The sequence below is a fragment of the Artibeus jamaicensis genome, unplaced genomic scaffold (assembly GCF_021234435.1).
Source record: "Artibeus jamaicensis isolate MK-2021 breed Jamaican fruit bat unplaced genomic scaffold, CSHL_Jam_final contig_3191, whole genome shotgun sequence".
In the NCBI taxonomy this organism is placed as follows: domain Eukaryota; kingdom Metazoa; phylum Chordata; class Mammalia; order Chiroptera; family Phyllostomidae; genus Artibeus; species Artibeus jamaicensis.
This window is the reverse complement of record NW_026521747.1, coordinates 47,756-70,552: the sequence shown is the minus strand read 5'-3', so window position 1 is coordinate 70,552 and position 22,797 is coordinate 47,756. Positions and strand designations below refer to the sequence as shown.

General features: G+C 45.9%; 1 protein-coding gene across 1 annotated transcript in view; it reads right to left on the bottom strand.

The window, feature by feature from the left end:
• Positions 1-22,797, bottom strand: part of LOC128627121 (ATP-binding cassette sub-family C member 2-like) — a gene marked incomplete at its 5' end in the record, with an annotated part of 78,525 nt that overhangs the window by 8,933 nt on the left and 46,795 nt on the right. The window contains 13 exons of the mRNA XM_053663514.1: positions 440-583; positions 1,013-1,114; positions 2,840-2,966; positions 4,646-4,845; positions 6,355-6,510; positions 9,163-9,317; positions 9,470-9,689; positions 10,378-10,513; positions 10,775-10,898; positions 15,060-15,240; positions 18,288-18,455; positions 19,901-20,077; positions 21,873-21,999. Of these exons, the coding sequence (XP_053519489.1) occupies positions 440-583; positions 1,013-1,114; positions 2,840-2,966; positions 4,646-4,845; positions 6,355-6,510; positions 9,163-9,317; positions 9,470-9,689; positions 10,378-10,513; positions 10,775-10,898; positions 15,060-15,240; positions 18,288-18,455; positions 19,901-20,077; positions 21,873-21,999 (2,017 nt within the window). The remainder of the gene's footprint in view (positions 1-439; positions 584-1,012; positions 1,115-2,839; positions 2,967-4,645; positions 4,846-6,354; positions 6,511-9,162; positions 9,318-9,469; positions 9,690-10,377; positions 10,514-10,774; positions 10,899-15,059; positions 15,241-18,287; positions 18,456-19,900; positions 20,078-21,872; positions 22,000-22,797) is intronic.

Here is a 22,797-nt window from a genome sequence, read left to right as displayed (position 1 = left end):
ATCAGACCCCAAGTCCTCAGAGAGAAAGGCCACCAAACGAGGGTGCAGGACTTTGCAAAACCTGAAGGAGAACTAGGCCATTCTCTCCGCAGGGAGAAGCTCCGCACTGCTGTGCTTCCTGCTTCCTCTTTACATTCTCTGGCCCCCTCGGGAAATGATCCCCGGCCAGCTACAGAAGTAAAGGGGCAAGGAAGCAGGGCAGGGCTGAGCAGAAAGGCCTTACAGCCCCAGTAAGTCCGATCGATCCCATGTTTATATCCTGCCCTCTGGTGGTGGTGCTGTGTTATTACATTTCCCAGCCCGGGAAGTGCCCGATCCTGTCCCTCACTTCGCAGGAAAGATGAAAGCCTGGGGCTTGGTTGCTCACTCACCACTTCTGTGTCCAACTGCCCTCCCATCACAAGGACCCACATCCCGGCCTTTCTTCGGCCCCACCTACCTTCTCCTGGCTCTTGATGTTACATGTGATCCCTTTCAGTACCAGATCCAGTTCAGGCCGGTACCGCACTTGGTAGTTGTTAAACTGAATCTCCCCTTTGCTGGGCCAACCCGCCGGAGGCCTCTTATCAGTCACCCAGGGTGCCTGGCAAGGAGACAGGGGAAAAGTTTTCTATGGACTCAGTTAGCTGAACAGTCCCCATAGGACTGGCGTCACAGAGCAGTAGAGGGGTAGCAGTGTTTCAGCCGCCTGTGGGCATCTGCGTTTAATGGGCGGAACTAGACTACCGCTTCCAGAGGTTCCTGCCTTATTCAGTCGAAGAAACCCTTTCTCACAAGGCCTCCAGAATGAAGCCAGGATTTAACTTAGTACATTTGAAGATGTGACTTTCCCCAAGCCATTTCCTATTCTAAGTTGAAAGGAATCTGGTCATTTGAGTTGCAGCAAGGGGAACCGGCAGGTGAACCTTTATAAACCTCCACGTGTGGTCTCTAGACAAGGGCAGAGGGCTCCCTCAGGGGAGTCGCATCTCTGCCGTTGCCTCGTCCCCGAGTTTCTCTGGTACCGTCTTACCTCATTTTCCACGTTTATGTACTCAGTGATCCGCTCCACAGCCACAATGTTGGTCTCGACTTCTGACGTCATCCTCACCAGCCAGTTCAGGGTTTGTGTGATCTACAGAAAAACCAGAAGACTAAAGATCATCTCAGGCTCAGAAACCAATGCAACTCGTCAACGCTCAGCGTTATGCCAGGCTCTACTCTACCAGGGAGCAAGGAAAGCGTAAGTTTAATATTCACCCCCTTAAAGGAGGAAGTGCGTGAGATGGGTGCATCGAACAGCTCGACCTAAACGCTCAACTGTGTGGTGCTCACGTGAAAGACCGTATGAGCCTGGAGTGTCTTGGGGCCAAAGCTGGGGCTGCAGAGGCTGGCAGGTGGTGGAGAGGAGCCAGAACTTGGCTCTCCTGCCTGTGAGCTTCATGTTCTTTGCGGAAAGGGTGGTGGGTGGCCTTCTACAAATGGGGAAAACACAAGAAAAGGCACCAGGTGGGAAAACACCTGCCAAAGGCTGCCTCTTCTCTCTGCTCTCAGTTAGCAACAGCTCTTTTGAGAACCCAGCCCTCAGGGTGGGTCCTGTCCCCCCTTTACCCTGTAAACCCCGAGTGCCTTGCTGCCATTACAGAGACGCCTCTCACCACCCACAGGGGTGGTCATGATCCAGAGCCTCAGGAAGCTCACTCCAGGCAGAGACTCAGACCAGTGCTAGTGGAGTGAATGGTGGGTAGAAAGAGGGAGAGCCCAGGATTGAGGAGACTAAGAGTTACACATGTTGTGTAGGTGGAACCCACATGAAATGGTTGATAGTGAATGTGTTTGTTTTGGTTCACTCTAATAGTTCTCTAATTCTTTGTCCCCTCTCTCCTAGGTTGATAAGCCTGGAAATGGGTGGACAAAGAACCGGTGGCACAGGGAGCAGTGTGGCACTCTGGTGAACAACGCATCCTTCCAGGTGTCGCCGAGATTGCCCTGGGCCTCATTAATGTTTCCGGGAGACAGCACCAGGTAGAGGGCGCTGGTAGCTGTGCAAACCCCCGGTATTAGTTCAGAAAGATACCGTGAAAGATGACCAAAGGACCTATTAAGTGGGTATCATTTATTGGACATTTATTATAGTGCCAGCCACGGTCTTTGGTGCAGGGAAATAATGTCTAACCTTTAGCCCCTAGTCACTCTGAGGATGCAGTATAGTCTTACTGAACTCTATGTTCTTTATCAGAATTATCTCCAATTATTGTGTAATCTAAGAAAAATGAACAGAAGTTATTTGCTCAAAAGACTTTCTGGTTACTGCTATTATTATGGGGAAGAAACTAATATTTTCTCTTTTGACTAGAATTGATCAAAGAGGCAAAGGGACAGGGAATTATTAGACCGACTCATATGAAATTGCTTTCTTGCCCTGGCTGCTGTGGCTCAGTGGGTTGGGTGTTGTCCTGCAAACCTAAAGGTTGCTGGTTTGGTTCCTGGCCAAGGCACATGCCTGAGCTGTGGGCCAGGTCCCCAGTGGGGAGAGGGTGCGAGAAGACACTGATCAATAGTTCTTCCTTCCCTCCCCTTCTTTGAAAAATAAAATAAAATCTTTTTAAAAATTGCTTTCTTAACTCCCAAGAGCAACAACATTTATGTCCAGATGACACTGGTACCTATGTAGAAAGAGGACGAATTGTGTCCATGGGTTACGCAATTGGTAAGAGATGGAGCCAGGGTTTGAACCTCAGTCTCCCCTAGTGCTCCTGGATCTCAAAAAGACTCAAGAGCATGGGCCCGGGGCACACTCTGGGCACAGTTTGAGAACAAGCACATGAATTGAAGCGCACCCCCCGACCTTCAGACTCACATTGAGTGCATTGGACAGCACAAAGCCCACGGTGTCCCCACTCAGGGTGTCTTTATAAATCACCATCATCAAGGACGAAAAGAAAACAACCAAGTTCCCGACCAGCTCCAGACGCACGGCAAGCCACCTGTAGGACAGCAGAACCAGAGAGAGGCATCACTGGGAGGTATCCAATTCCTCACCTGACCCAGCAGTGGAAAGAAGAGGTGTTTGTAGAACATTCTAGGGCCTTGAGTTGAGAGAACCATGTTCCCAGCAGGTGCTTCAGTCTGACCCTGCCATGTGTTCCTGAAGTCTTTCCAGTTGGATTTTAGAAAAGACCCTGTACTTAGTTTGGCGGAGTTTGCTAAACTAAGGGACTCCCTATGGTTCAATGCCTCCCAAAGTTGCCGAATCAGAAGGGTCATCTGGTTAGGGGCAATTGGTAAAAATAAGCGAAATCATGCAACAATGACAAAAAAGTCTGGCCTCTTCCCCAGGAAACTCTGACTCAGGGGGCCTAGGGTGAGGTTCAGGAACCTGCGCTTAAACAAATGTGCCAGACGAGTTCTTCTGATTAGGCGGGGAAATCGTGCCACACTCTCAGTGGTGCCCGAACTTTTGGTCTCTCTGGGCCACACTGGAAGAAGAGTTGTCTTGGGCCTCACATTACATACATTGCAAGGCGTAATCACATAAAAAAGTCACAGTGTTTTAAGTGAACTTCTGACGTTGTGTTGGGCAGCATGCGTGGCCATCCTGGGCCGCGTGCGGCTTGTGGGCCGCAGGGTGGACCCCCCTGGGGGAGCCCACGTGTGAGCGGCAGGGCAGAGCGCAGCGCATCCTGTCCGATTTCACGGTGTTGAAAAGGCGAAGAGGGCTGTGGGGGTGGGGAGAAGTAGGTGTGGCGGGGTCACAGGGAGACCGACTGTAGAGAGCAGGGAGGGTACAGAGAGACATGTTTATAAACACCGACTTCCCCAAATAAACTGTATTTAAATAAATTCGCACCCAAAATTCGAGCATTGCACAAATAAATATGATACACATTTACAATGGGCATCCAACAGGACTGATTCATATACCTGTTTCCTTCTTGAAAAGTACCTAATAAGTCAAATGTCTTCACTGTCAAATCCCCAGCCTCACCACGGCCCAGATAACACTGAGAGCGCGGTCTGCCCTTAGCGCCTCCAGACCTCGTGGAAGGCGCTGGAGAGTTCCACTTCCTCTACGAGACCCTTCTCCTTCAAGTACCTGCCACTTCTCACCAGGGTCTAGTGATGCTGGGGAAGTGAAGAACGCTCACCCTCCTCCGCGAGTCCCCTCACAGGATGCGAGCTTTCCAATGTCGTCACTGGCTTTCCCTACCAAACCCCAAGTCCCCTCCCTCCAGCCTCTGCTTCTCTCACTGCCTGCAGAGGTTGTCCTGCCTACGCAGAATCTCACACGCACGCCCAGGGAAGCGAACAGAGAATGCCCGGGTCCCCCAGCACCTGGGCAGGAGGTGGGGCACACTGTGCGCACCGGCATCATCTGCCTTGTGCGGTGAGCCTGTGAGGTGGCTGTGTCCTGGCCGGTGTCAAAACGAACAAAGCGAGGTTTCCCTAGAGAAGGGGAGGCAGCGCCCCTCATGTGGGAAATGGCACTGGGACCAGGGCAGGTCTCTGACGCCACAGCTCCTGCTGTCTTCTCTCTCCTTCCATTGCAGGTGTGTTTGGCTGGAGTGACTTTCTTACCACTGGCCATGCCTGTTGTCCCATAGCTAAGGTCACGCACGCAGCACCCCAAAGCGCACATTTGGGTAAACACCCGGGGAAGCCTCACCTGTTGGAGATAATCCAGGAAAAGACACATTTTTGGTTGGTATCAATCAACACCTCATTGTGTTTCAGAAACCGCTGCTGGTGCTGAAACGCACGGATGACAGGCAAGCCCGACACGGTCTCGCTGAAGAAAGAGTAGAGCGGGGACCTGGTGACAGAGTCCAGGCGTCTCAGTTGCCGGGAAGTGGCCACGTAGAACATCTAGACCCCAAAGATAAGGAGTCAGTTAGTCACACGATTCTGTCACATCGGCTGCACGTCTTCCTTTGTGACCGTGACCCGGTGTTCTTCACCTTGATGGTCACGGCCCACACTGAACAGGACGGAAGCCCCCCAGTCTCACCTCCGGCCGGAAGAGTGATGAGAGGGGCTCAGAGGAAGAGGGTGGCGGGAGGTCTGAGGTTGGCGGGGAACAGAAGATGGCAGTGAGGGGCTCTCCCACGGCCTGAGCGGCCTGAACTTCCAACCACGTAAGCAGTTTTGTCAGCCTAGTCCGTGCTGTCCCCAAGGATCTGCATATATTGCCCAAATGACAGGGTTTTTTTGTAGCAGTTAGAAAAAAAATGTTCTTCAAAATGACTGTGTAAATGCAGATGGGACCCAAGGGCCATGGAAAGTGGGGATGGTCAGGACGTGGCCAGGGAAAGGCAGGAGGAGGGAGGCGTGGATACAGATTGAATGGAGACAGGCGGGCGACCAAAACTGTGCCTCGGTGCTGTGGTGAGAGACGGTCCAGAGGCGTGTGGCCTGTGGAGGGTCTGAGAGCCAGAACTGGGCGTGACGGAGTGTAGGCCGACTCTGAGCCCTGGGGGCTGGAGGGCGAGGTCTGGTGGAGTGGGTTGGTTAGTGGTGCTGCTAGATTCCTCGAGGGTTAGTTGAAATCAGGAAAGAGCTCAGCATCTGAGAGCCAGAACTCAAAGCATTATGCCTGCAAGTTTTCTCAAATGCCCTGCATCTTATTTATGGGTTTGTTATTAACAGTCAGAAGGCTGTTACCAAGATGACAATGTACTTGAGGAGGAACTCAGTACAGACACCAGGGGGAGGTTCCTCACTGCCTGGTCGCGAGGTCGGAACTGTTTTCCTGTTTCTCCAGAAGGTAACTGGCAGGACACAAGTTCTCTTCACAGCTCCCTCCCTGCACCAGTTTCTATTATGGGCATGGAGTCCCTTCCACTTGCCCCGGTTTTTCTGTGGGGCTTGGTTCTCAAGCTAGCTTCTGTTCCCTCAAGAACACACTAGAACGGAGCCTGAGCCGTCCAAAGGACCCAGTGAAACTGGACCTGCCCTGAAGAGGAAAGAGACAGGATTCCTGAGGAGAGAACTCCAAACAGATAAGCCTAGTCAGCCAAGGAAGCCACCATAGCAACCAATGACCTAACCCTTGGGGGGGTCTCATAGAGCTTCACAACTTTGTCCAGGGACACCCTCATGGCAGTCTTGGATATAAACATGAGTATGCCCCCACTTAAGCATCTTGGGGGACAGCAGTTAAGGTGGGACTTGCCGTGGGCCATGCACCAATTGGTGCTGCCACTTCAGCTTCAGATAGTGGCCTGTGGGCTCCTCAGGTTATCGATATACAAGTGAATGACAAAGATGTTGAAGAACGAGGGAGTGACTAGCAGTAAACAAAAGAGAAGATTCCCAGGAAGGAAGCTGGGCTTTATAAACAGAGAAGAAAGGAGACATAGCCATTTCTGAGCCTACCTGAACAGACACATAAATGACACCAAGAGGAATGATGATGATGATGAAGACTGGAGTGGCCATGCAGATCATGACAAGGGTGCTGATGATCCCCAGGAAGTGAAAAATCCAGTTGCGCAAGGACATGGGGAGGGTATCGTCCAGTGTGGAAATATCCTAGGAACACAGTCAGGAAAGATGGTATACTGATGAATTCCTACAGCATTTTAGATTTTCCTGCTTCCAGCAGGAAATGTGTTCAATTTTGAGTTCTCTGCGACTCCTTCATTTAATCGCTTCATGATATTCATTTGCAATAGACTGTTCTGCTCACCCTGAAAAGCAATGCCATTTCTGTGATGTCTTTAGCTTTCTAAATCCCTCCAAACAGATATGGCAGTCACCCTTCAATAGATTTACTCTTTTAAGTGAAATTCCCATTTGTGAAATTTATTAAACCATTCATAACCGCCCTAAGCTAATAGAGCCTTACAAGGTAAACCCTCCTCTAGCCAAGTCGATTGGATCATTCTAACTGTACACAGGTCCCAGTTCCATCGAGTACCTTGAATAGAGCCTGGCATCTCACAAGCATTCAATAAACATTTGACTGGTGGCTCCAGTCAAGAAGCCCTGCCAGATGCCATGCGCCACCTTGACTGAGGAACCTGGAAAGTTGTTTCCTCTGTCAAGCGTAGAACTGCAAGGGGAGAGGGAGGTGGGTCCTCTCCTGGTTAGTGTTCTAACCAGAGATGATGAGTGGGTCTCACTGCCATATCCCCTTTACGTCCTGCTGAATAAATGAGCAAATGAGTAGATGAAAGAATAGATGGATGGTTGAGTATACACAGGAAGAATAGCTTATATTTTTGGATTTCCCTTGCCTATATTTCTTAGAATCTGTTGATTCAAAGATTAGTAATGTGTGAGTATCAAATGGACTCCATATTATCTCTGGAGTGTCCCAAACTGGGCAAGGGATAACAGTTTCCTAATAGAGTCCTGAAGAGTGGATGACTCCTGAGTATACATCAGAATGTGAATGATAGTATGTCCAGGGTTGGCAGAAAGAAATAAATCCTCACCAGCTCTCTGTTCTATGCACATTGCTTTTCACTCTTACCTGGCACAGATTCTCCTTCTTTCCTCCACCCCCTCATCCATCTCCCCTTAAGGGCTCAGCCTTCAGTTCTAGAGGACCCTCGATCAAACTGTCCTTTATGGGCCTGAGCCACTTCCCCCATAAAACTCACTATATAATTAATGACAGCTTCTTTTTTTTTGCTGCAAAAGCAGCCAAGTACAACTGTTGCCTAAACAACTCACAGTAAGATCTCTGTGTTCTCTTTTTCAGAAGATTAATTAGATATTACAATACCAGGAACAGGTTGCAATTTTTGCACCTGTGTGAAATCTCCCTGTTGAAAATGGTGTGCCTTTTAAGGTTCTGTTAAAGAGGAGAGAGCCCATTAAAGTCGTCTCCAGTGACATCAGGCCCACCGTTCTTGTCCCAGAGGAAGGTGGTAAATGCCCACCCTTGAAGCAGTCACTGTGTCCCCAAGCTCGGCAGTGGGTTATGAGGTAGCCTTTCTGTGTCTACTTCAAGACCACACAAAAAAGGGTCCAGAGCTGCTCAGACATTTAAAAAGATGTACTCCCTCTTCTGCAGAGGACTGAAAACTGTGCTGGCGATCACTGAATACTACTCAGAATTGCCTAGTTTTTGCCTCTGTTCCTAAAAGCTCCATCTCATTATGCATTAAGGGTCAATGAGTTTGACCCTAGCCAGGTAGCTCAGTTGGTTGGAATGTTGTCTCATACACTGAAAGGTTGCAGGTTCAATTCCCAGTCAGGGCACACACCTAGGTTGCAGGTTTGGTCTCAGGTTGGAGCACCTATGAGAGACAACCTGTTGATGTTTCCCACTCACACTGATGTTTTTCTCCCTCTCTCACTCCCTTCCTTCCACTCTTTCTAAGATCAATAAGCATATCTTTGGGTGATGATATAAAAAAAATCAATGAATTTGTCTGGCCCCTGGAAGAGAGCCATCTATATAATCTTAACATTTATTGAGCATTCCAATGACTAGGACAGTCCTTGGCTCGTAGAAGATGCTCAATAAATGTCATCGAATGAATAAATGAACAAATGATCTACAGTAGATAGAGACAATGTTTTAGAACCTCCTTAAAACCACCGGTGCCTCTCTTCCATAACCTGTATCTAATTTACTTATTCTTAAAGCATAAATGCCAGAGGTTTCAGGAATGGAGGTGGAGACCAAGGAAAGGGTTATCCTGCTATTCCTTTAATTCATTGTTGTAGTCAGTGATAATACTGTTACTTGTGTTTTCCCTCTGCACACCAATTCTCCTCACCCTGATTCTACTGCCACCTCCCCACACCTACACCCGCTGTCTCCCTGGTTAAACTTCTATAACTTAAGTCTCACCCTTTCTCACATTTCCCACCCTAAACCACTCAGGCTGAGCCACACCCTCCTTTCTCTGTCATTCTTTTGTATTCCCACAATACCATTGTACACATCATTGTTATTTTGGTTTTACCATATTATATTACAATCTTTTATTTCCTTGGCTGTCTTACTCACTAGATGGTGAGCTACTTAAAGGGTCAGAACTGTTCAGTTCTATATCCCCAGAATCCTTGCGACCTCACCCAAAGTACTCAAGAAGTCATTTGTATGCTGATGGACAAAAGAACTGCACAGTGTTGCCCAGGGGGACATGAGCATTCTTTCCCTGTCAGAAATAGAAAGATCCTCAGCATAAAAACACATAATCTTACAGTTTTTGAGATACTTACACCAGCAAACCTGTTTACAATCCGGCCTATGGGTGTCGTGTCAAAGAAACTCATGGGTGCTCGAAGGATATTGTTCAGCAGTTGCTTGTGAAGGAGGTTTGATGCGTGGGTGAAGCCATAGACGCTCCAGAGATTTGCTGTGAGCACAAATATACCTAGAAATGGAAACAGTGCAGTCAGCACCATGCACAGGGATCCCTGAAGTCTTGTGCCAAGGACACAGTGGCAATTCTTTGCCTGAGTCTAGGCAAAACCCATTGACCAGACAGATTGTATAAGAAATGGCTGTTGTAGCCATCAGTCATACCTTGCACTAATCCCAGAGCTCCATAGATGCCAACTCTCATGTCCCTCTGAGAGGGTGGATAGTTGGTACCATTGTAGGTTTTAGAGTCACTGGTCCAAGCACTGAGCCAGATATTGGATCCAATCAAAGCCACAGAATTAATTACATAAGCAAGGATGATGAAGAAGATTGAATACCATCCTACTGCTCGCAGGTATTTCAGGTAGATGGAGGACTTGACCTGCAAAGCCCACATCTCAATGTTAGTAGAATTCATAATGGCTTTTGGTGGAGAATTACCTAGAATACCAATCACAAGGAGGAGTGTGGTCCCCGGAAAAAAATGGATCACAAGTAGAAGACTTTGGTAGACTGTGGTTATCATTTCTGCATTGGGCCAGGATAATAATCAATGCTTAAATACAACGCAAGGTAAATGACCATCAGATTATTAATGAGGTTCTAGAAGCAATTAAAAGGGGAAGATAGACAAATGGAGTGTGACAAATGGGGTTATACTGTATACCCTGGGATTTATTTCATCAACTTGGATTTAAGACCTTAAATTTAAGACCTTGGTTTTAAGTTTTGTTCATTTGAATTGTGTACTCTGAGATGTATTAGTGACTTCCGGCTCCCAGAATTTCATCTCAAAGCACTTTTGGTGTTTGCTCCACATATTAGCATGGAATCAAACACCCAGGAAGTGTGCTATGAAGATATTCACAGGAAACATCATTCTTCACGAAATATGATTTGATAGAAAGCCAAGACTCTCTATCAACATTTCGATAATGAATTTAAAGATTGGCAAAGCAAGCATAAGACATAGCCCTTCCAGAGATGTGTTTTCAAGTCATCAAACTTTGAAATGTTGGAATTCTAAGCCTCGTATCACCTCTAATGGTACATTTTACTGTTGTGTTCACCTTTCCAGTTTGTATGAATTCCTTCTTAGTTAATTTTTGTCCTTTCACCAGTTCTTCCCCTTCCTTCTGGGTATTCATATTCCAAGTTTTCAAGGAGTTTTTCAGGGGCTTCAGAGGCCTGCTATTTGACCTAGATCTGAGAAATTGAAAAGGGGGAGGCTTTCCTGAGCATGAGGGTCTTCTCACAAGCAGATGTCACAATCTCTCTGATTGCATCAAAGTTCATTTCAAATCAGGTGGCCTTGGAGAAACAAACTACCCCAACCCTCATCCCCATACAAGGAAACAAAGGAAGAGTAGGGAGTGTTCCTGATGTCCACTATGCACATAGAAAAAAGAGAATGACCAAGAGGAAATATGGAAGGAATGGGGGCTGCCAGCTGAAGAGATGACCAACCTGTGGCTAAGTGTCCGACGAAGGCTGTTTTCTCTATTTATGGTCAAGGAGGCCCCATCCTCGGGGATTTCCTCCACACCGGGCATCAACCCATAGTCATCTTCTTCTTCACTGTCCTCATTGACTAGGAAACACATTAAAGTTAGAGAGATAGCTGCACAGAGCTCTCACGGCCCTGTGGACAAGGAGAGGGATGTCTTTTCTGATACTGCCGGGCTCACTGGAGATCCCAGATGTCTACATAGGCTGGAATGTTTTACTCCAGAAATATTACTTATTGGTACATTTTCTCATTGATAAATACCAAGATAAAAGAGAAATGAGTTAATAGTCCACCGGAAGATAAAATGGTCAAAATGAGAAAAATATTCCCAGAATCTTCTAAGTTGCTTTGGAGCAAAAAATAACTTTTAAGAGTTATCATAGATGAACACAAGAGTCATACCTTAGAACTGACTAAAGAGGTAAATATAAATTTAAAATCCCCTTCTTGAAATTCTAATAATTTGACAAACTTTTTATAAATTTAAAGTATTTAAAAACATGCCCTGAAAATAAAATAAAATGCAAACATAACCTTGGCATCCGAATGGTAGAGTAAGGATATCCAGAAATTGGTACCTCCATAAAGTCAATGAGAATAGCAAAAAAGTTGTCAAAATCAACTTTTTCGTAACTCTGAAATTAGCCAAAAGCTTGCAACAATCCAAGGAACATTAATTTAAGGAAAATGACTAAATATTAGTAAGAATAGTAAGCTTTATGATCATTTAATTTACTCTACTCCCATCCCCCTCTCCTCAGATCTGCTATAGCCTGGAAAACCAACAGCCTCACAATCATATTAATGATAAAAACCAGCAGCCTAGAGGCTGCTGGAGGGAACAAACTGGTTTGGATCCCCCACTCCCAACACCTCACCCCTGGAGAATCTTCCTCATTTGACTTGTCTGGCCATTCCCAGGAAAACCTCACTCACAGAGTTGGTCTTTATTGGACCTGACTCAGAGCTAGCTAGCTCAGACAGCTAGCAGCAATTGTTCAACATCACTGCTGCCTGAGGTTGTTATAGCAGTTGGATAAATAAGAAGCTGACCAAAACCTTCAAAGGAAAAACTGGAAATGAGATATTAATAAAGAGCTTTGATACATATTCCTGGTCATCTAAAATGTCACACAGATGTGTAGGGCTACATACATGCCCAAGAAAACTTGACAAGGCCCTGCTCTCTCACCTCTGGCTAACCATCAGGCTCTGTGTAAGCAGAAAAAACCAAAAACAAAATGTCCCTGGCACAGACAGAATTGTAAATTGCCTGGTGGAGTGTTAAAGACATGCCCTCACCTCTTCTCCCAGCCTCTTAGAAAAGGCAGAATGACTTACTGGTTCCCAGCACTTCAGGAAATAATGTTCAGTTATTAACTGACCCCTCAGTCAACCAAGCATACACTTCAGTTGCCACAGGTGACAAAGGATACAGATTTAACAGAATAGTTCAAGAAACTACATAGGTGGAACAACATAACAAACCCTGGCAGAAGAAGGAAAAATCTTATTTCCCGAGGGTTATGTTATTTCAAATGACCAGTTTTCAACAAAAAATTATAAGACATACAAAAAGACAGGAAATTATAGGACCATATACGGGAAAAAAGCAGTCCACAGAAACTGCACCTGAGGGAGCACAGACAGTGAACTTACTGAACAAAGACTCTAAATCAGCTATTATAAATATGTTCAAAGGACAAAAGAAAATCCTGTCTAAAGAGCTACTGGAAAATATGAGAGTAAGTTCTCACCAAGCAGAGAACATCAATAAAGAAGTACAACTTCCACCAAGATGGAGGCGTAGGTGGAAACATTGTGCCTTCTTGCACAACCAAGCTTAAAGACAGCAAAGTTTTAGTAACAAAAAACGCAGCCAAAACACAGAAAATTGAACTATACTAAAATCCGACGACAACAAATCCTTCATCCAGACAAGTAAGAGGGGTGGAGCCAGCAACTGGCAGAGCCGGGTTGCACAGGAAAACTCCTCCAGACCAACCCAGGCACGTGGGCGGTGGTTGGTAGGTCCCAGGCTTGGGGTTGTGACGGGCAGACCCAGTGAGGGTGCAAGGCAGCAGGCTGACCTCGTCACACATTTGCGCACAGATAAACCAGCGAAGGAGTAAGCATTGAGACAGACTGCGCAGGCCCCAGTGGCAGGAAGCAGCAGAAAAGACGGCCATTGCCCCTTTGACCCTGCCCCCACATACAGCATCACAACCCAGCGACTGGGTCACCTCACCCTGGTGAATACCTAAGGCTCCACTCCTCATAGGTAACAGGTGTGAACAGACCAAAACATGGCTCAAGAACAACTCAAAGCCCCAGAGCCCATAACTCTTAAGTGACCAGGAGAGAGCCAACCTATCAGATGCACAGTTCAAAACACTGGTGATCAGGATGCTCACAGAACTGGTTGATTTTAGTCACAAATTAAAGGAACAAATGAAGGCTAAACTAATTGAAATGAAGGGAAATGCAGAGGAAACCAATAGTGATGGAAAGGAAATGGCGACTCAAATCAAGGGAGTAGACCAGAAGGAAGAAAAAAATGACCAAACAGAAAAATATGAAGAAACAAGAATTCAAAAAAATGAGGAGAGGCTTAGGAACCTCCAGGACATCTTTAAACGTCCCAACATCTGAATTATAGGGGAAGATCAGAAGGGAAAGAGGAACAGCCATGAGTGAAAAACTTATTTGAACAAATAATAAAGGAGAATTTCCCCAATCTGGCAAAGGAAATAGACTTCCAGGAAATCCAGGAAGCTCAGAGAGTCCCAAAGAAGTTGGACCCAAGAAGGAACACACCAAGGCACATCATAATTACATTAGCCAAGATTAAAATGAAAGAGAGAATCCTAGAAGCAGCAAGAGCTAAGGGGACAGTCACCTACAAAGGAGTTCCCATCAGACTGTCAGCTGATTTCTCAAAAGAAACCTTACAGGCAAGAAGGGGCTGGAAAGAAGTATTCCAACTCATGAAGTCCAAAGGCCTACAACCAAGATTGCTCTATCCAGCAAAGTTTTCATTTAGAATGGAAGGACAGATAAAGTGCTTCTCAGATAAGATCAAATCCAAAGATTTCATCATCACCAAGCCCTTGTTATATGAAATGTTAAAGGGACTTATCTAAGAAAAAGAAGATAAAAAAGAGATGAACAGTGGAAGGACAGCAAACTCACAGTTATTAACAGCCACACCTAAAACAAAAGCAAACTAAGACGACAGCTAGATCAGGAGCAGAACCATAGAAATGAAGATCCCATGGAGGGTTAGCAACAGGGGAGTGGGAGGAGGAGAAGGGGGGAGAAGGTACAGAAAATAAGTAGCATAGACGGTAGGTAGAAAATAGATAGGGGGGAGGGCAAGATTAGTATGGCAAATATAGAATCCAAAGAACTTGAGACACATGGTCATAAAGTAAAGGGGAGGAATGGTGGGGGAGGGGTGTGCAGGGTGGAGGGGAATGAAGGGGGAAAACAGAACAACTGTAAGGGCATAATCAATTTAAAAAAACCCAGCTCATTTACTATAAAAATATATATAAAGGTTTGCATCATCTATAATGTAAAAAAAAAGAAATAGAAATTATTTAAAGAGAAGAAAATAGAAATTCTAGAGTTTAAAACTATAATAACTGAGTAAAAAGTTTACTAGAAGAGCTCAACAGTAGATTTGCTAAAGAGTTTAGGCATGTGACTTGATTCAGTCAACCGTCTTCACAAGGCACTGCCAGCTTGGACTGTAGGGGACAGAGATGAGAAAAATTCAAGGGACACTCCCAGAATTCTGGGATTCTGCAGGAAGAAAATGGGTCAGTAGAACTATCCAGACACAAATATGTGTTATCCTTCAAGAAAAGGGGAAAATGTGTCTGAAGGCAGTTCAGGGGTTGGCTACTTCTTGGCTTCAGAGACCAGGACCCAAGGCTGGAGGGAAGGGCCAATCACACCAAACCTCCAGTCAGACCCTTCTAAAGAGTGCCCTGTGATCACATGGCAAAGACCAGATAAGCAGGATGAACCTTCAGTTTCATTCAGGCATAGAGGTTCTATGTCTGTGTTTCTTTACAGAGACACAAAACACAGAAAGAGCTGAGTTTGGATCTCTGGGCAATTCACACTCAAATCTGGTTCACTGGATACTGAGCAGTCCAGGAGGTGGGTCTCGGCTTACCATGCCCATTCCTCGCCCTATCCATGCTCCATCCCGTTCCAATCACACTTACATACCTGTGGCTTCTCCTTCAGGCCCCGTCTCTTTTTTAAATGTCTTCAGATTTTTAGCAAATAATCCCTTCTTGGCCAGCAGAGCTTTGTAGGACCCCTTCTCTGAGATCGTGCCATTCTCCAGAACCACAATCTCATCCACTTGGGGAAGAAAGTGAATGCTATGTGTAACCAAGAGTCGAGTCTGTAAAATACAGTAAGTTGTGCTAAGAACCCTGTGTCCACCACCCTCCTTGTCCTGCTCTGAAGAAGGAAGAACAGATGCCTCAATTTACTGTACGGTTTTGCTTTGAAATGTGGCCCTGACCACCTGGCCTCTTTTACTTCCTCTTTCCTTCCTAGCACCTCATCCTAAAACCTGACCCATGTGTAAGATGAAATTATTGTCATTGTGGATGTACTTTTTTAAAAAAAGTTATTCTTAAAAGATTTTATTTATTTATCTTTACAGAGGAAGGGAAGGAGGGAAGGAGAGAAACATCAATGTGTGGTTGCCTCTCATGTGTCCCCTGCCGGGAACTGGCCTGCAACCCAGGCATGTGCCCTGACTGGGAATCGACCCGTGATCATGTGGTTTGCAGGCCCGCACTCAATCCACTGAGCTACACCAGCCAGGTTAAAAAAGTTATTTTTTATAGTGACAATGAGGTGTGCCCTACACACACTCTCTTCTAGCTTCTCAGGTAGCTAGGAATTGGGCTTAGGAATGTCACTTGGCATTAACAAACTTAATAACTAGCTAACTAACTGCCCCTTTCACTAACCAGCTAACAATCTGAGCCAACAAGAACTACCCAGATTCTTCCAGCATATTAATGACATTGGAGGACAAGAAACTTTGTCTTTGGACCAGGCCTTTTCTGGTGCGGGATATATATTCCTTGTATTCCCGTCTATTGATGAACCATATTGACTACTGACACAGGGACTCCACTCCGAGAAAGACAAGCACTTGTGGATCAGTAATGGGGCTCAGATAGAAGCCATGGGACTAAGAAGGGCTTCTGAAGAGATCACCCAAGCCCCCTGCCTCTGTCTACTCCACAGACCCACAGGCACTAGGTCCTTCTTATGGGGAAGACCCAGGAGATGCTCATTCTTCAAGTGTCAGCTCAAAACCAACTCTTCTGGGAGACTTTCCTGAGTCCCCAGGCAAAACTGGGGTATTCCTCCAATGTTTCCATTGTAGTGTATGTAGAATGCCATTAAAATAATTCTTGTATTATTATATTGTGTTTGTTTCTCTATATGTCTTCCCATTAGATTGTAAGTTCCTTGAGTTCAGGGACCGGATATTTACCTACGCATGACCAGTCTTTGAAACAAACCAGGAACAGGGTGGATATTCAGTTCATTAGGAAATGGAGCCAAGAGACCTTAAGGACCCAAGTCAGGAGCAGGAGTAGGAGGGAGAGTGAGTTCCTGTTGACTCACTGATCCAACAGAAAAGCAAAAGATCTCAGTAGAACAGCAGCCCAGTCAACCCTGCCATCCTGACTGGCAACATTCAGGAAATCTTGAAGGGAACAGGCCAAATACAGATAGAAACTTACTGCTTGGTGCCGAGGGAGATGTTGTTAGTGACAGCCCCCACTCTGTACTTGCTGCTGGTGAGGAGCATATTCAAACCCTTGAGGGGTTCTGTTGGTCCCTCCCCCATTTGGTCCACTCCGTGAGGACAAATGTGCTAACTTGTCCATGGTAAGAAAAGGCTAGTCTCTACCTACCACCAGCTCTAATGACTTATTCTGGCCCTTTCAGTCTGTGCCATTTCACAGTGGCATTGTGAGAATCAAGTGAGACAATGCAATCAAAGTGATTAGCACAGGCCTGGGATATAACAGTTACAAAAAAAAAAAAAAAGCCCTGGCTGATGAGGCTTGGGATTGAGTGCTGGTGTGTGTACCAGAGGGTTGCCAGTTCAATCCCCAGTCAGGGCAAGGGCCAGGTCCCCAGTAAGGGCCACGTGAGAGGAAACCACACATTGTTGTTTTTCCCTCTTTTTCCCCTCCCTTCCCGTCTAGAAATAAATAAATAAATAGGTAATATTTTTAAAAGTTAAAAAAAAAGTTACAAAAAATATCAGCTTTATTTCCACGTTCAGGCTGAGTCACCCTTTTCAGGTATAGCGTTCCTACATCCTGCAAAGATTCCAGGAAGGTGTCTTTTTAGAGCACAGCTCTAACACCTGCAGGGTGACCCGTGTCCTGCCGGAAGGGGAACTGTTGGGTCCTCTGGGATGTTTCCTGACACCAGTTCTCTGACTCTGCTGGGTGTTCGACAATGCAGTTCAGTTCATTTCTGACACTAACTACCTGGAGTGAGCACAAATGCCACAGTTTCAGAGCTCGGTCCCACAGGACGCCCTGGCTTCAGATGCTAGTCTCAGGGCTTGACCCCCCCATACTTCTGGCCAACTAGCTATAAATCAGGGGTCCCCCAGGCCCCTCCTCAGGTGACAGTATGCAAGAATGGCCCAGAGATGTTAGAAAACCACTTTATTATGTTTATCAATTTATTATAAAGGATACTACTCAAGAGCAGTGAAATGGAAGAGATGCGTAGGGCAAGGAATGAGGGGTGTGCGTTGGAACGTCCACGTTCTCACCAGGTGCACTGCCCCCGCACCTTAAAGGGCTCACCAACCCAGAGGTCTCTGAATGTCCCTGTTAAAGGATTTTTATAGCCCAGTCTCCAGTCCCCACTCCCTCCATCCCCAGAGGTCATTGGGTGGAACTAAGGTCCCAACCCATGACGTGGCTTTTCTGGTGAACAGCCTAGTCCTATCTGAGGGCTCCACCCTAAGTCACTTAATAACACAGACTCCTGTGTTATGTAAAGGGCTCATTATGAATAAAAGACACTCCTCATATGACTCAGGAAATTCCAAGGGTTAGCAGTTCTGTGTCAGGAATTGGAGACGAAGACCACATATATATCTTATTACATCACAGGTCTCAAAGTATTTATTATAATCAATCATCCTAACAGGCTCAATGTCCAAGCCACAGAGTAAGGCTAAACTTAGCCATGATCTCAAGATGGAAGCCCTCACGGGGTCAGCCCCTGGGAGACCAGTCTGACACTATCTCTACAGCAGCCCAGGGAGGCAGGTAAATACGGAACTCTGCTTCAGGACAGCAGCTGTCCCCAGCAGATGTGTGTAACCCCCCCTCTGCCCCTCCGCCACACACATACCTCATGCCTTTGTCACTTTAAATGATTTCTTACCTTGCCTTTCAATAGACCATTGGGACCCAAGACCTTATCGAAAATGTGTTTTCCCACGTGAGCGTCCACAGCCGACAGGGGGTCGTCCAGAATGTAGATGTCTGAGTTTTGGTAGGTGGCTCTTGCCAGGCTGATCCGCTGCTTCTGACCCCCACTGAGATTTATACCCTGAGGAGGGAAATCATTTCTCCTAAGCCCTATGCCATAGTCCTGCCTTCACAGAGGTGACTGAGGAAGGGTACGAAAGAAATTTGCCTCATAAGGTATCAAGGGCTTAGAAATCTTGCTTTATACAAATACATAACTTAGAGTCAACTAAATCACTTTAGGCCCTATAATTAAAGGTAGGCCCACCTCACCGTTTTCTACCATGCCATTTACTTATTTTTGCTGCTTCCTGTCCTGTGAGAACGTAACTTGTACCAGGCAGATTTTTCTCTATTTCATTCATGGATGTAACTCCAGCACTTAAAATCCTCCCTGACACATGGCTCCTCAATAAATGTATGTGGAATTGATAAGCAAAATCACTCTAGAGCTGTATCTTCACAAGTCTTTTAACACTTCAAGATCGTTGTCCCCAAAGACTGCTGTAGGTAGTTTTTGTAATGGGGACAATTAAAGAGAAAACCACAGGCCCAAAGTGGGGTCACTTGTGCCAAAGCCCAGGATACCAAACCCAGACTTAATACCCGAGCTAATTTCTGTTTCAGACTCACCCAGTAGCACAGTCTTAATCAACCAGTGTGAAATTTTCTGGGTAAGACCCATGAGGCTGTCTGTCAGGTGGGCCTTCTCCATCCTTCCCCAACCTCGCCCCAGAAAGAAGAGGCAATCTGCATGACAAAACCCTTTCCTGGTCTCTTTCTCTCAAAACAGAAACAACAACAAGAAAACAGATGTCCAAGTGCCCCCCAAAATAATTTCTTTTTTCCCCTAATAGCTTCTTTTCCCCACCCCTTTTTTCTATTTCTGTACAACCTGTGGAGCACCTTGGAGTAGTCAGATGGGATGCTGCCCCAGTCACAAATCACTTAATAAAGCCAATCAGATCTACAAGTTCACTTGGTTGGATTTTTTTTTTTAACAAGAGGAAGGGTGAAAACAACCTAAATATGTGACAGAAGACGGGGGTTTCTAAACAAATTATGCCAAATTCACATAATGGATACGATCTACGGTAGTCATTAAAAATCCATTTTTAAGGAGGGCATTTAATAACATGAGGAAGTAAGTCCCACTCGATATCTGACTGTTCAGAGCAGATTATGAGAACCGTTCTCTGACTCTAACATACAGAGCAGAGAACAGCTAGGCTGGTGCTGCTGCTGTCCCTCCACCACGCCGTCAACCGTGGGCCAGTCCCGGTTACTTAACCTCCCGGGTCCTCACCTCATCATCTTCCCTTCAGGTGACATAACCCCTGTATTTGCTTCCAGGTACAAAATTTTAAACTTCTGAGTTATTCGTATATGATATTGTGCAAACTCATGTTTTCTGGTATTTGATCCAAACATGGCCACCAAACTTGGTCAGTTATTTTATTCCCATGTATTTCTTCACCATCCTCACTTTTTTCTTTGCTATTTTTCACCCTTCGGGGTTCTAAGTACCTTCTCTCCAATCTCAGCCAGGTCTCCTCCAGGCAGCACTTCCAGGTCTTGGAGGAGGGCGCAGGCCTCTAGGACTTGCTGGTATCTCTTTTCATCTAACTCTGATCCAAAAAGGATGTTGTCCTTTATGGTGCCGTTCTGGATCCAGGACTGCTGGGGGACGTAGGCTATGGAGCCCTGTGTGGGAGAGGATCAGACCACACGACAGCTGTACCTCCAGAAACGCGGGGTTGAAGGAACAGGGCGGAAGCCGGGAGGATCAAGGGAAACTTAGATTTGCAGAAATGTATGTCGGGTTGACTGAACATCTGATATTTATAAATGTGCTTGTATTTATCACACCAGCCTCAAGTGAGAAAGAGCTCAAAGTCCTGCTCCTCATGTAAAGTCCCGTTTGTTTGACACTCACCTTCTAGCCCTGATCCTGAAAACTGGAGGATGACTGCACGTGCTGCTGCTAGAATAGGGCTCTAGTCGGACCCCAGTGAGTTTACTAGGACCAACAGAAGGCCAACCCTGACCGGGGAATGGTGCAGAGGACACGAGGAAGCAAGAACCGAGAGACTGGAAATAGGGGCTGATGCATGAAGCAGATCATGCCCAAAAATGAGCTGACAGATGTCTGTGTCTGAGGAAAAACTCAGTTATGGGGCAACAAGAAAAAGCTTCCTAGGAGGAGCTAAGAGACAGAGTTAAATCTGTGGATTCTGCATAGATGCAGAGCCCAGACTGTTTCTATGGTGGTTGCCAGAGAGGAGGGGCTGCCAGGGGGCCTGGGTGAAAAGGGTGAAGGGATCAGGAAGCACACATTGGTAGTCACAGGGTAGTCACAGGGGTGTAAAGTACAGCATAGGGAATATAGTCAGTACTATTGTAATAACTGTATGGTACCAGGAAGGTACTTGAAATATCAGGGGGCCACTTTATAAAGTACATGATTGTCTAGCCACTATGCTGTACACCTGAAACTAACACAGAGTAATACTGAATGTAAACTGTAATTGAAAAAAGTCTGTAGAGTCTGCTCTGCTATACCACATGTGGATTTAATGCAAATTACCTCATTTGTGATTGAGGGAATCATGGGAATAATGTCAGTATGAAGTAGAAGCTCTTACCAATGACCCAAGCATGTCCATGAAAAGCAATCAGGGGCGAGCTTTCTCATAATTAAAAGAAAGGTTAGCAATATACAAAGATCTTGAGGAAAACAGATAAAAACCTATATGCATGCCTCTTTTGGTGTAATTCATGGCTGGTTAAATGATGCAAAGTACCTATAGTTTCCCCAAATGTAGCTCTCTGGGGAAGCTGAGAGTGCTGAGAAGATGCTGCAAAGATGTTTTCTCTGTTAACAACATAATTGATAAAGATGTCTACACCTTACACCAAAGTTTTGTGTTGGAAGCAAGTGCCCCCAAAAGAGAGGGCGGGAGGCTCAGGACTAATTGGGATGCTGGGTACAGTTGCCAGCGGGGATCTTACAATACCCCTGATTTTATTGTTATTGGTTATTAGGGTTTTTTTGGTACCCTGGTCACAAAGTGATACAAGTTTATAATCTGTTCCAACTCTTTTCCCAGGTCTGGTTGTTTTTATTGCATAATTTTGTGGAACATGAAGTTTTCAGAAACGCATATGTCGATACAGCAGGATTTGTCTATGCTCTGAAGGAAGACCTCTCTCTATTCAACGGTTTTCAAACTTTGGTGCATATGGTGATGACCTGGGTAGCTCATTAAACATGCAGATGCTTAGAATCTACCCCTTGACTCTGATTCTATATGTGAGATGGGGCAAAGAATATGTAGGTCACAAGTCTATCAGATGTCTGCAAGACCTTTACCCATACAGCAACACGATAGCAGAGATGGTCAGAGTCTAGACCTCAGTGCCTTCTGCCACACGAAGAGGCAGCAAGAAGTGGCCCTCTTGTGAGTGCCAGGGCCTTCTCCTTGGCATCCCCTCTCACCTTGATGGTGATGTGCCCGTGAACATTTTCCATTTCTCCCAGCATGGCTGACATCAAGGAGGATTTCCCAGAGCCCACCATGCCCACCACAGCCACTAGTTGGCCCGGCATAATGTCCAGGTTCACGCTGAAAGAGAGAAGTATATTTGAAGGAGAGGAGGGGACTTATCCAAGAGGCATTCTAACCACTTCTCAGACTCTCTGGGAAGTCTGGTATTTGGAGATTATCTCTCAAGACTGGAAAATTTGCCTTGGATATAAAAGACTCCAAAGTGCTTCTTTAATGATTTACTTTTAAGTTCTCAGAGCCTAGTGACCCTAATACAAATACAAAGTTGGGACTTGAATACAAAGTGACCCTAATGTGTTCGAGTCATCTATAAGCTGTTTGTGCTAAACTTGGGTTTCCACTGGACAAGTTCTCTTAGAACCAACATGGGACTATTGAACAAGAGCTTGGAGACCTGAATTCAAGTCCCAACTTTGTCACTGCTGAGCTGTGTGGTCTTGAAATGTCTCATCCTCTGGACTCTCATTTCTAAAGTAATGATCTTGGACTAGATTAATGTTTCCCAAACTTGGCTCTTCAATGAGACTAGCCACTCAATGGAACACTGGCTGCAAGCACCCAGTCCTGACTCCTCCCCTGGAGATTTATTTGGCTGTGTCTGGCTGGAGAGGGTCTGCACTAGGCTCGACTCCTGGAACCTCTGTGTGTCAGCTCTATTGTTGGAGTACCTGGGATATTAGGAACCCCAGGAACTTGTTCATAGTCTTTCTGAACCTGCCCATTGAGCTGAACTTATATTAGAAAAGGGGGAGCTATGTCCAGTCTTCTCTCTGCAGAGATAGGCTTTCAGGTTGGGCAGATTTAGAGGAGGTTCTGGCCTGACACATCCTGGGGCAAGCTCCAGAGTCCATGTTC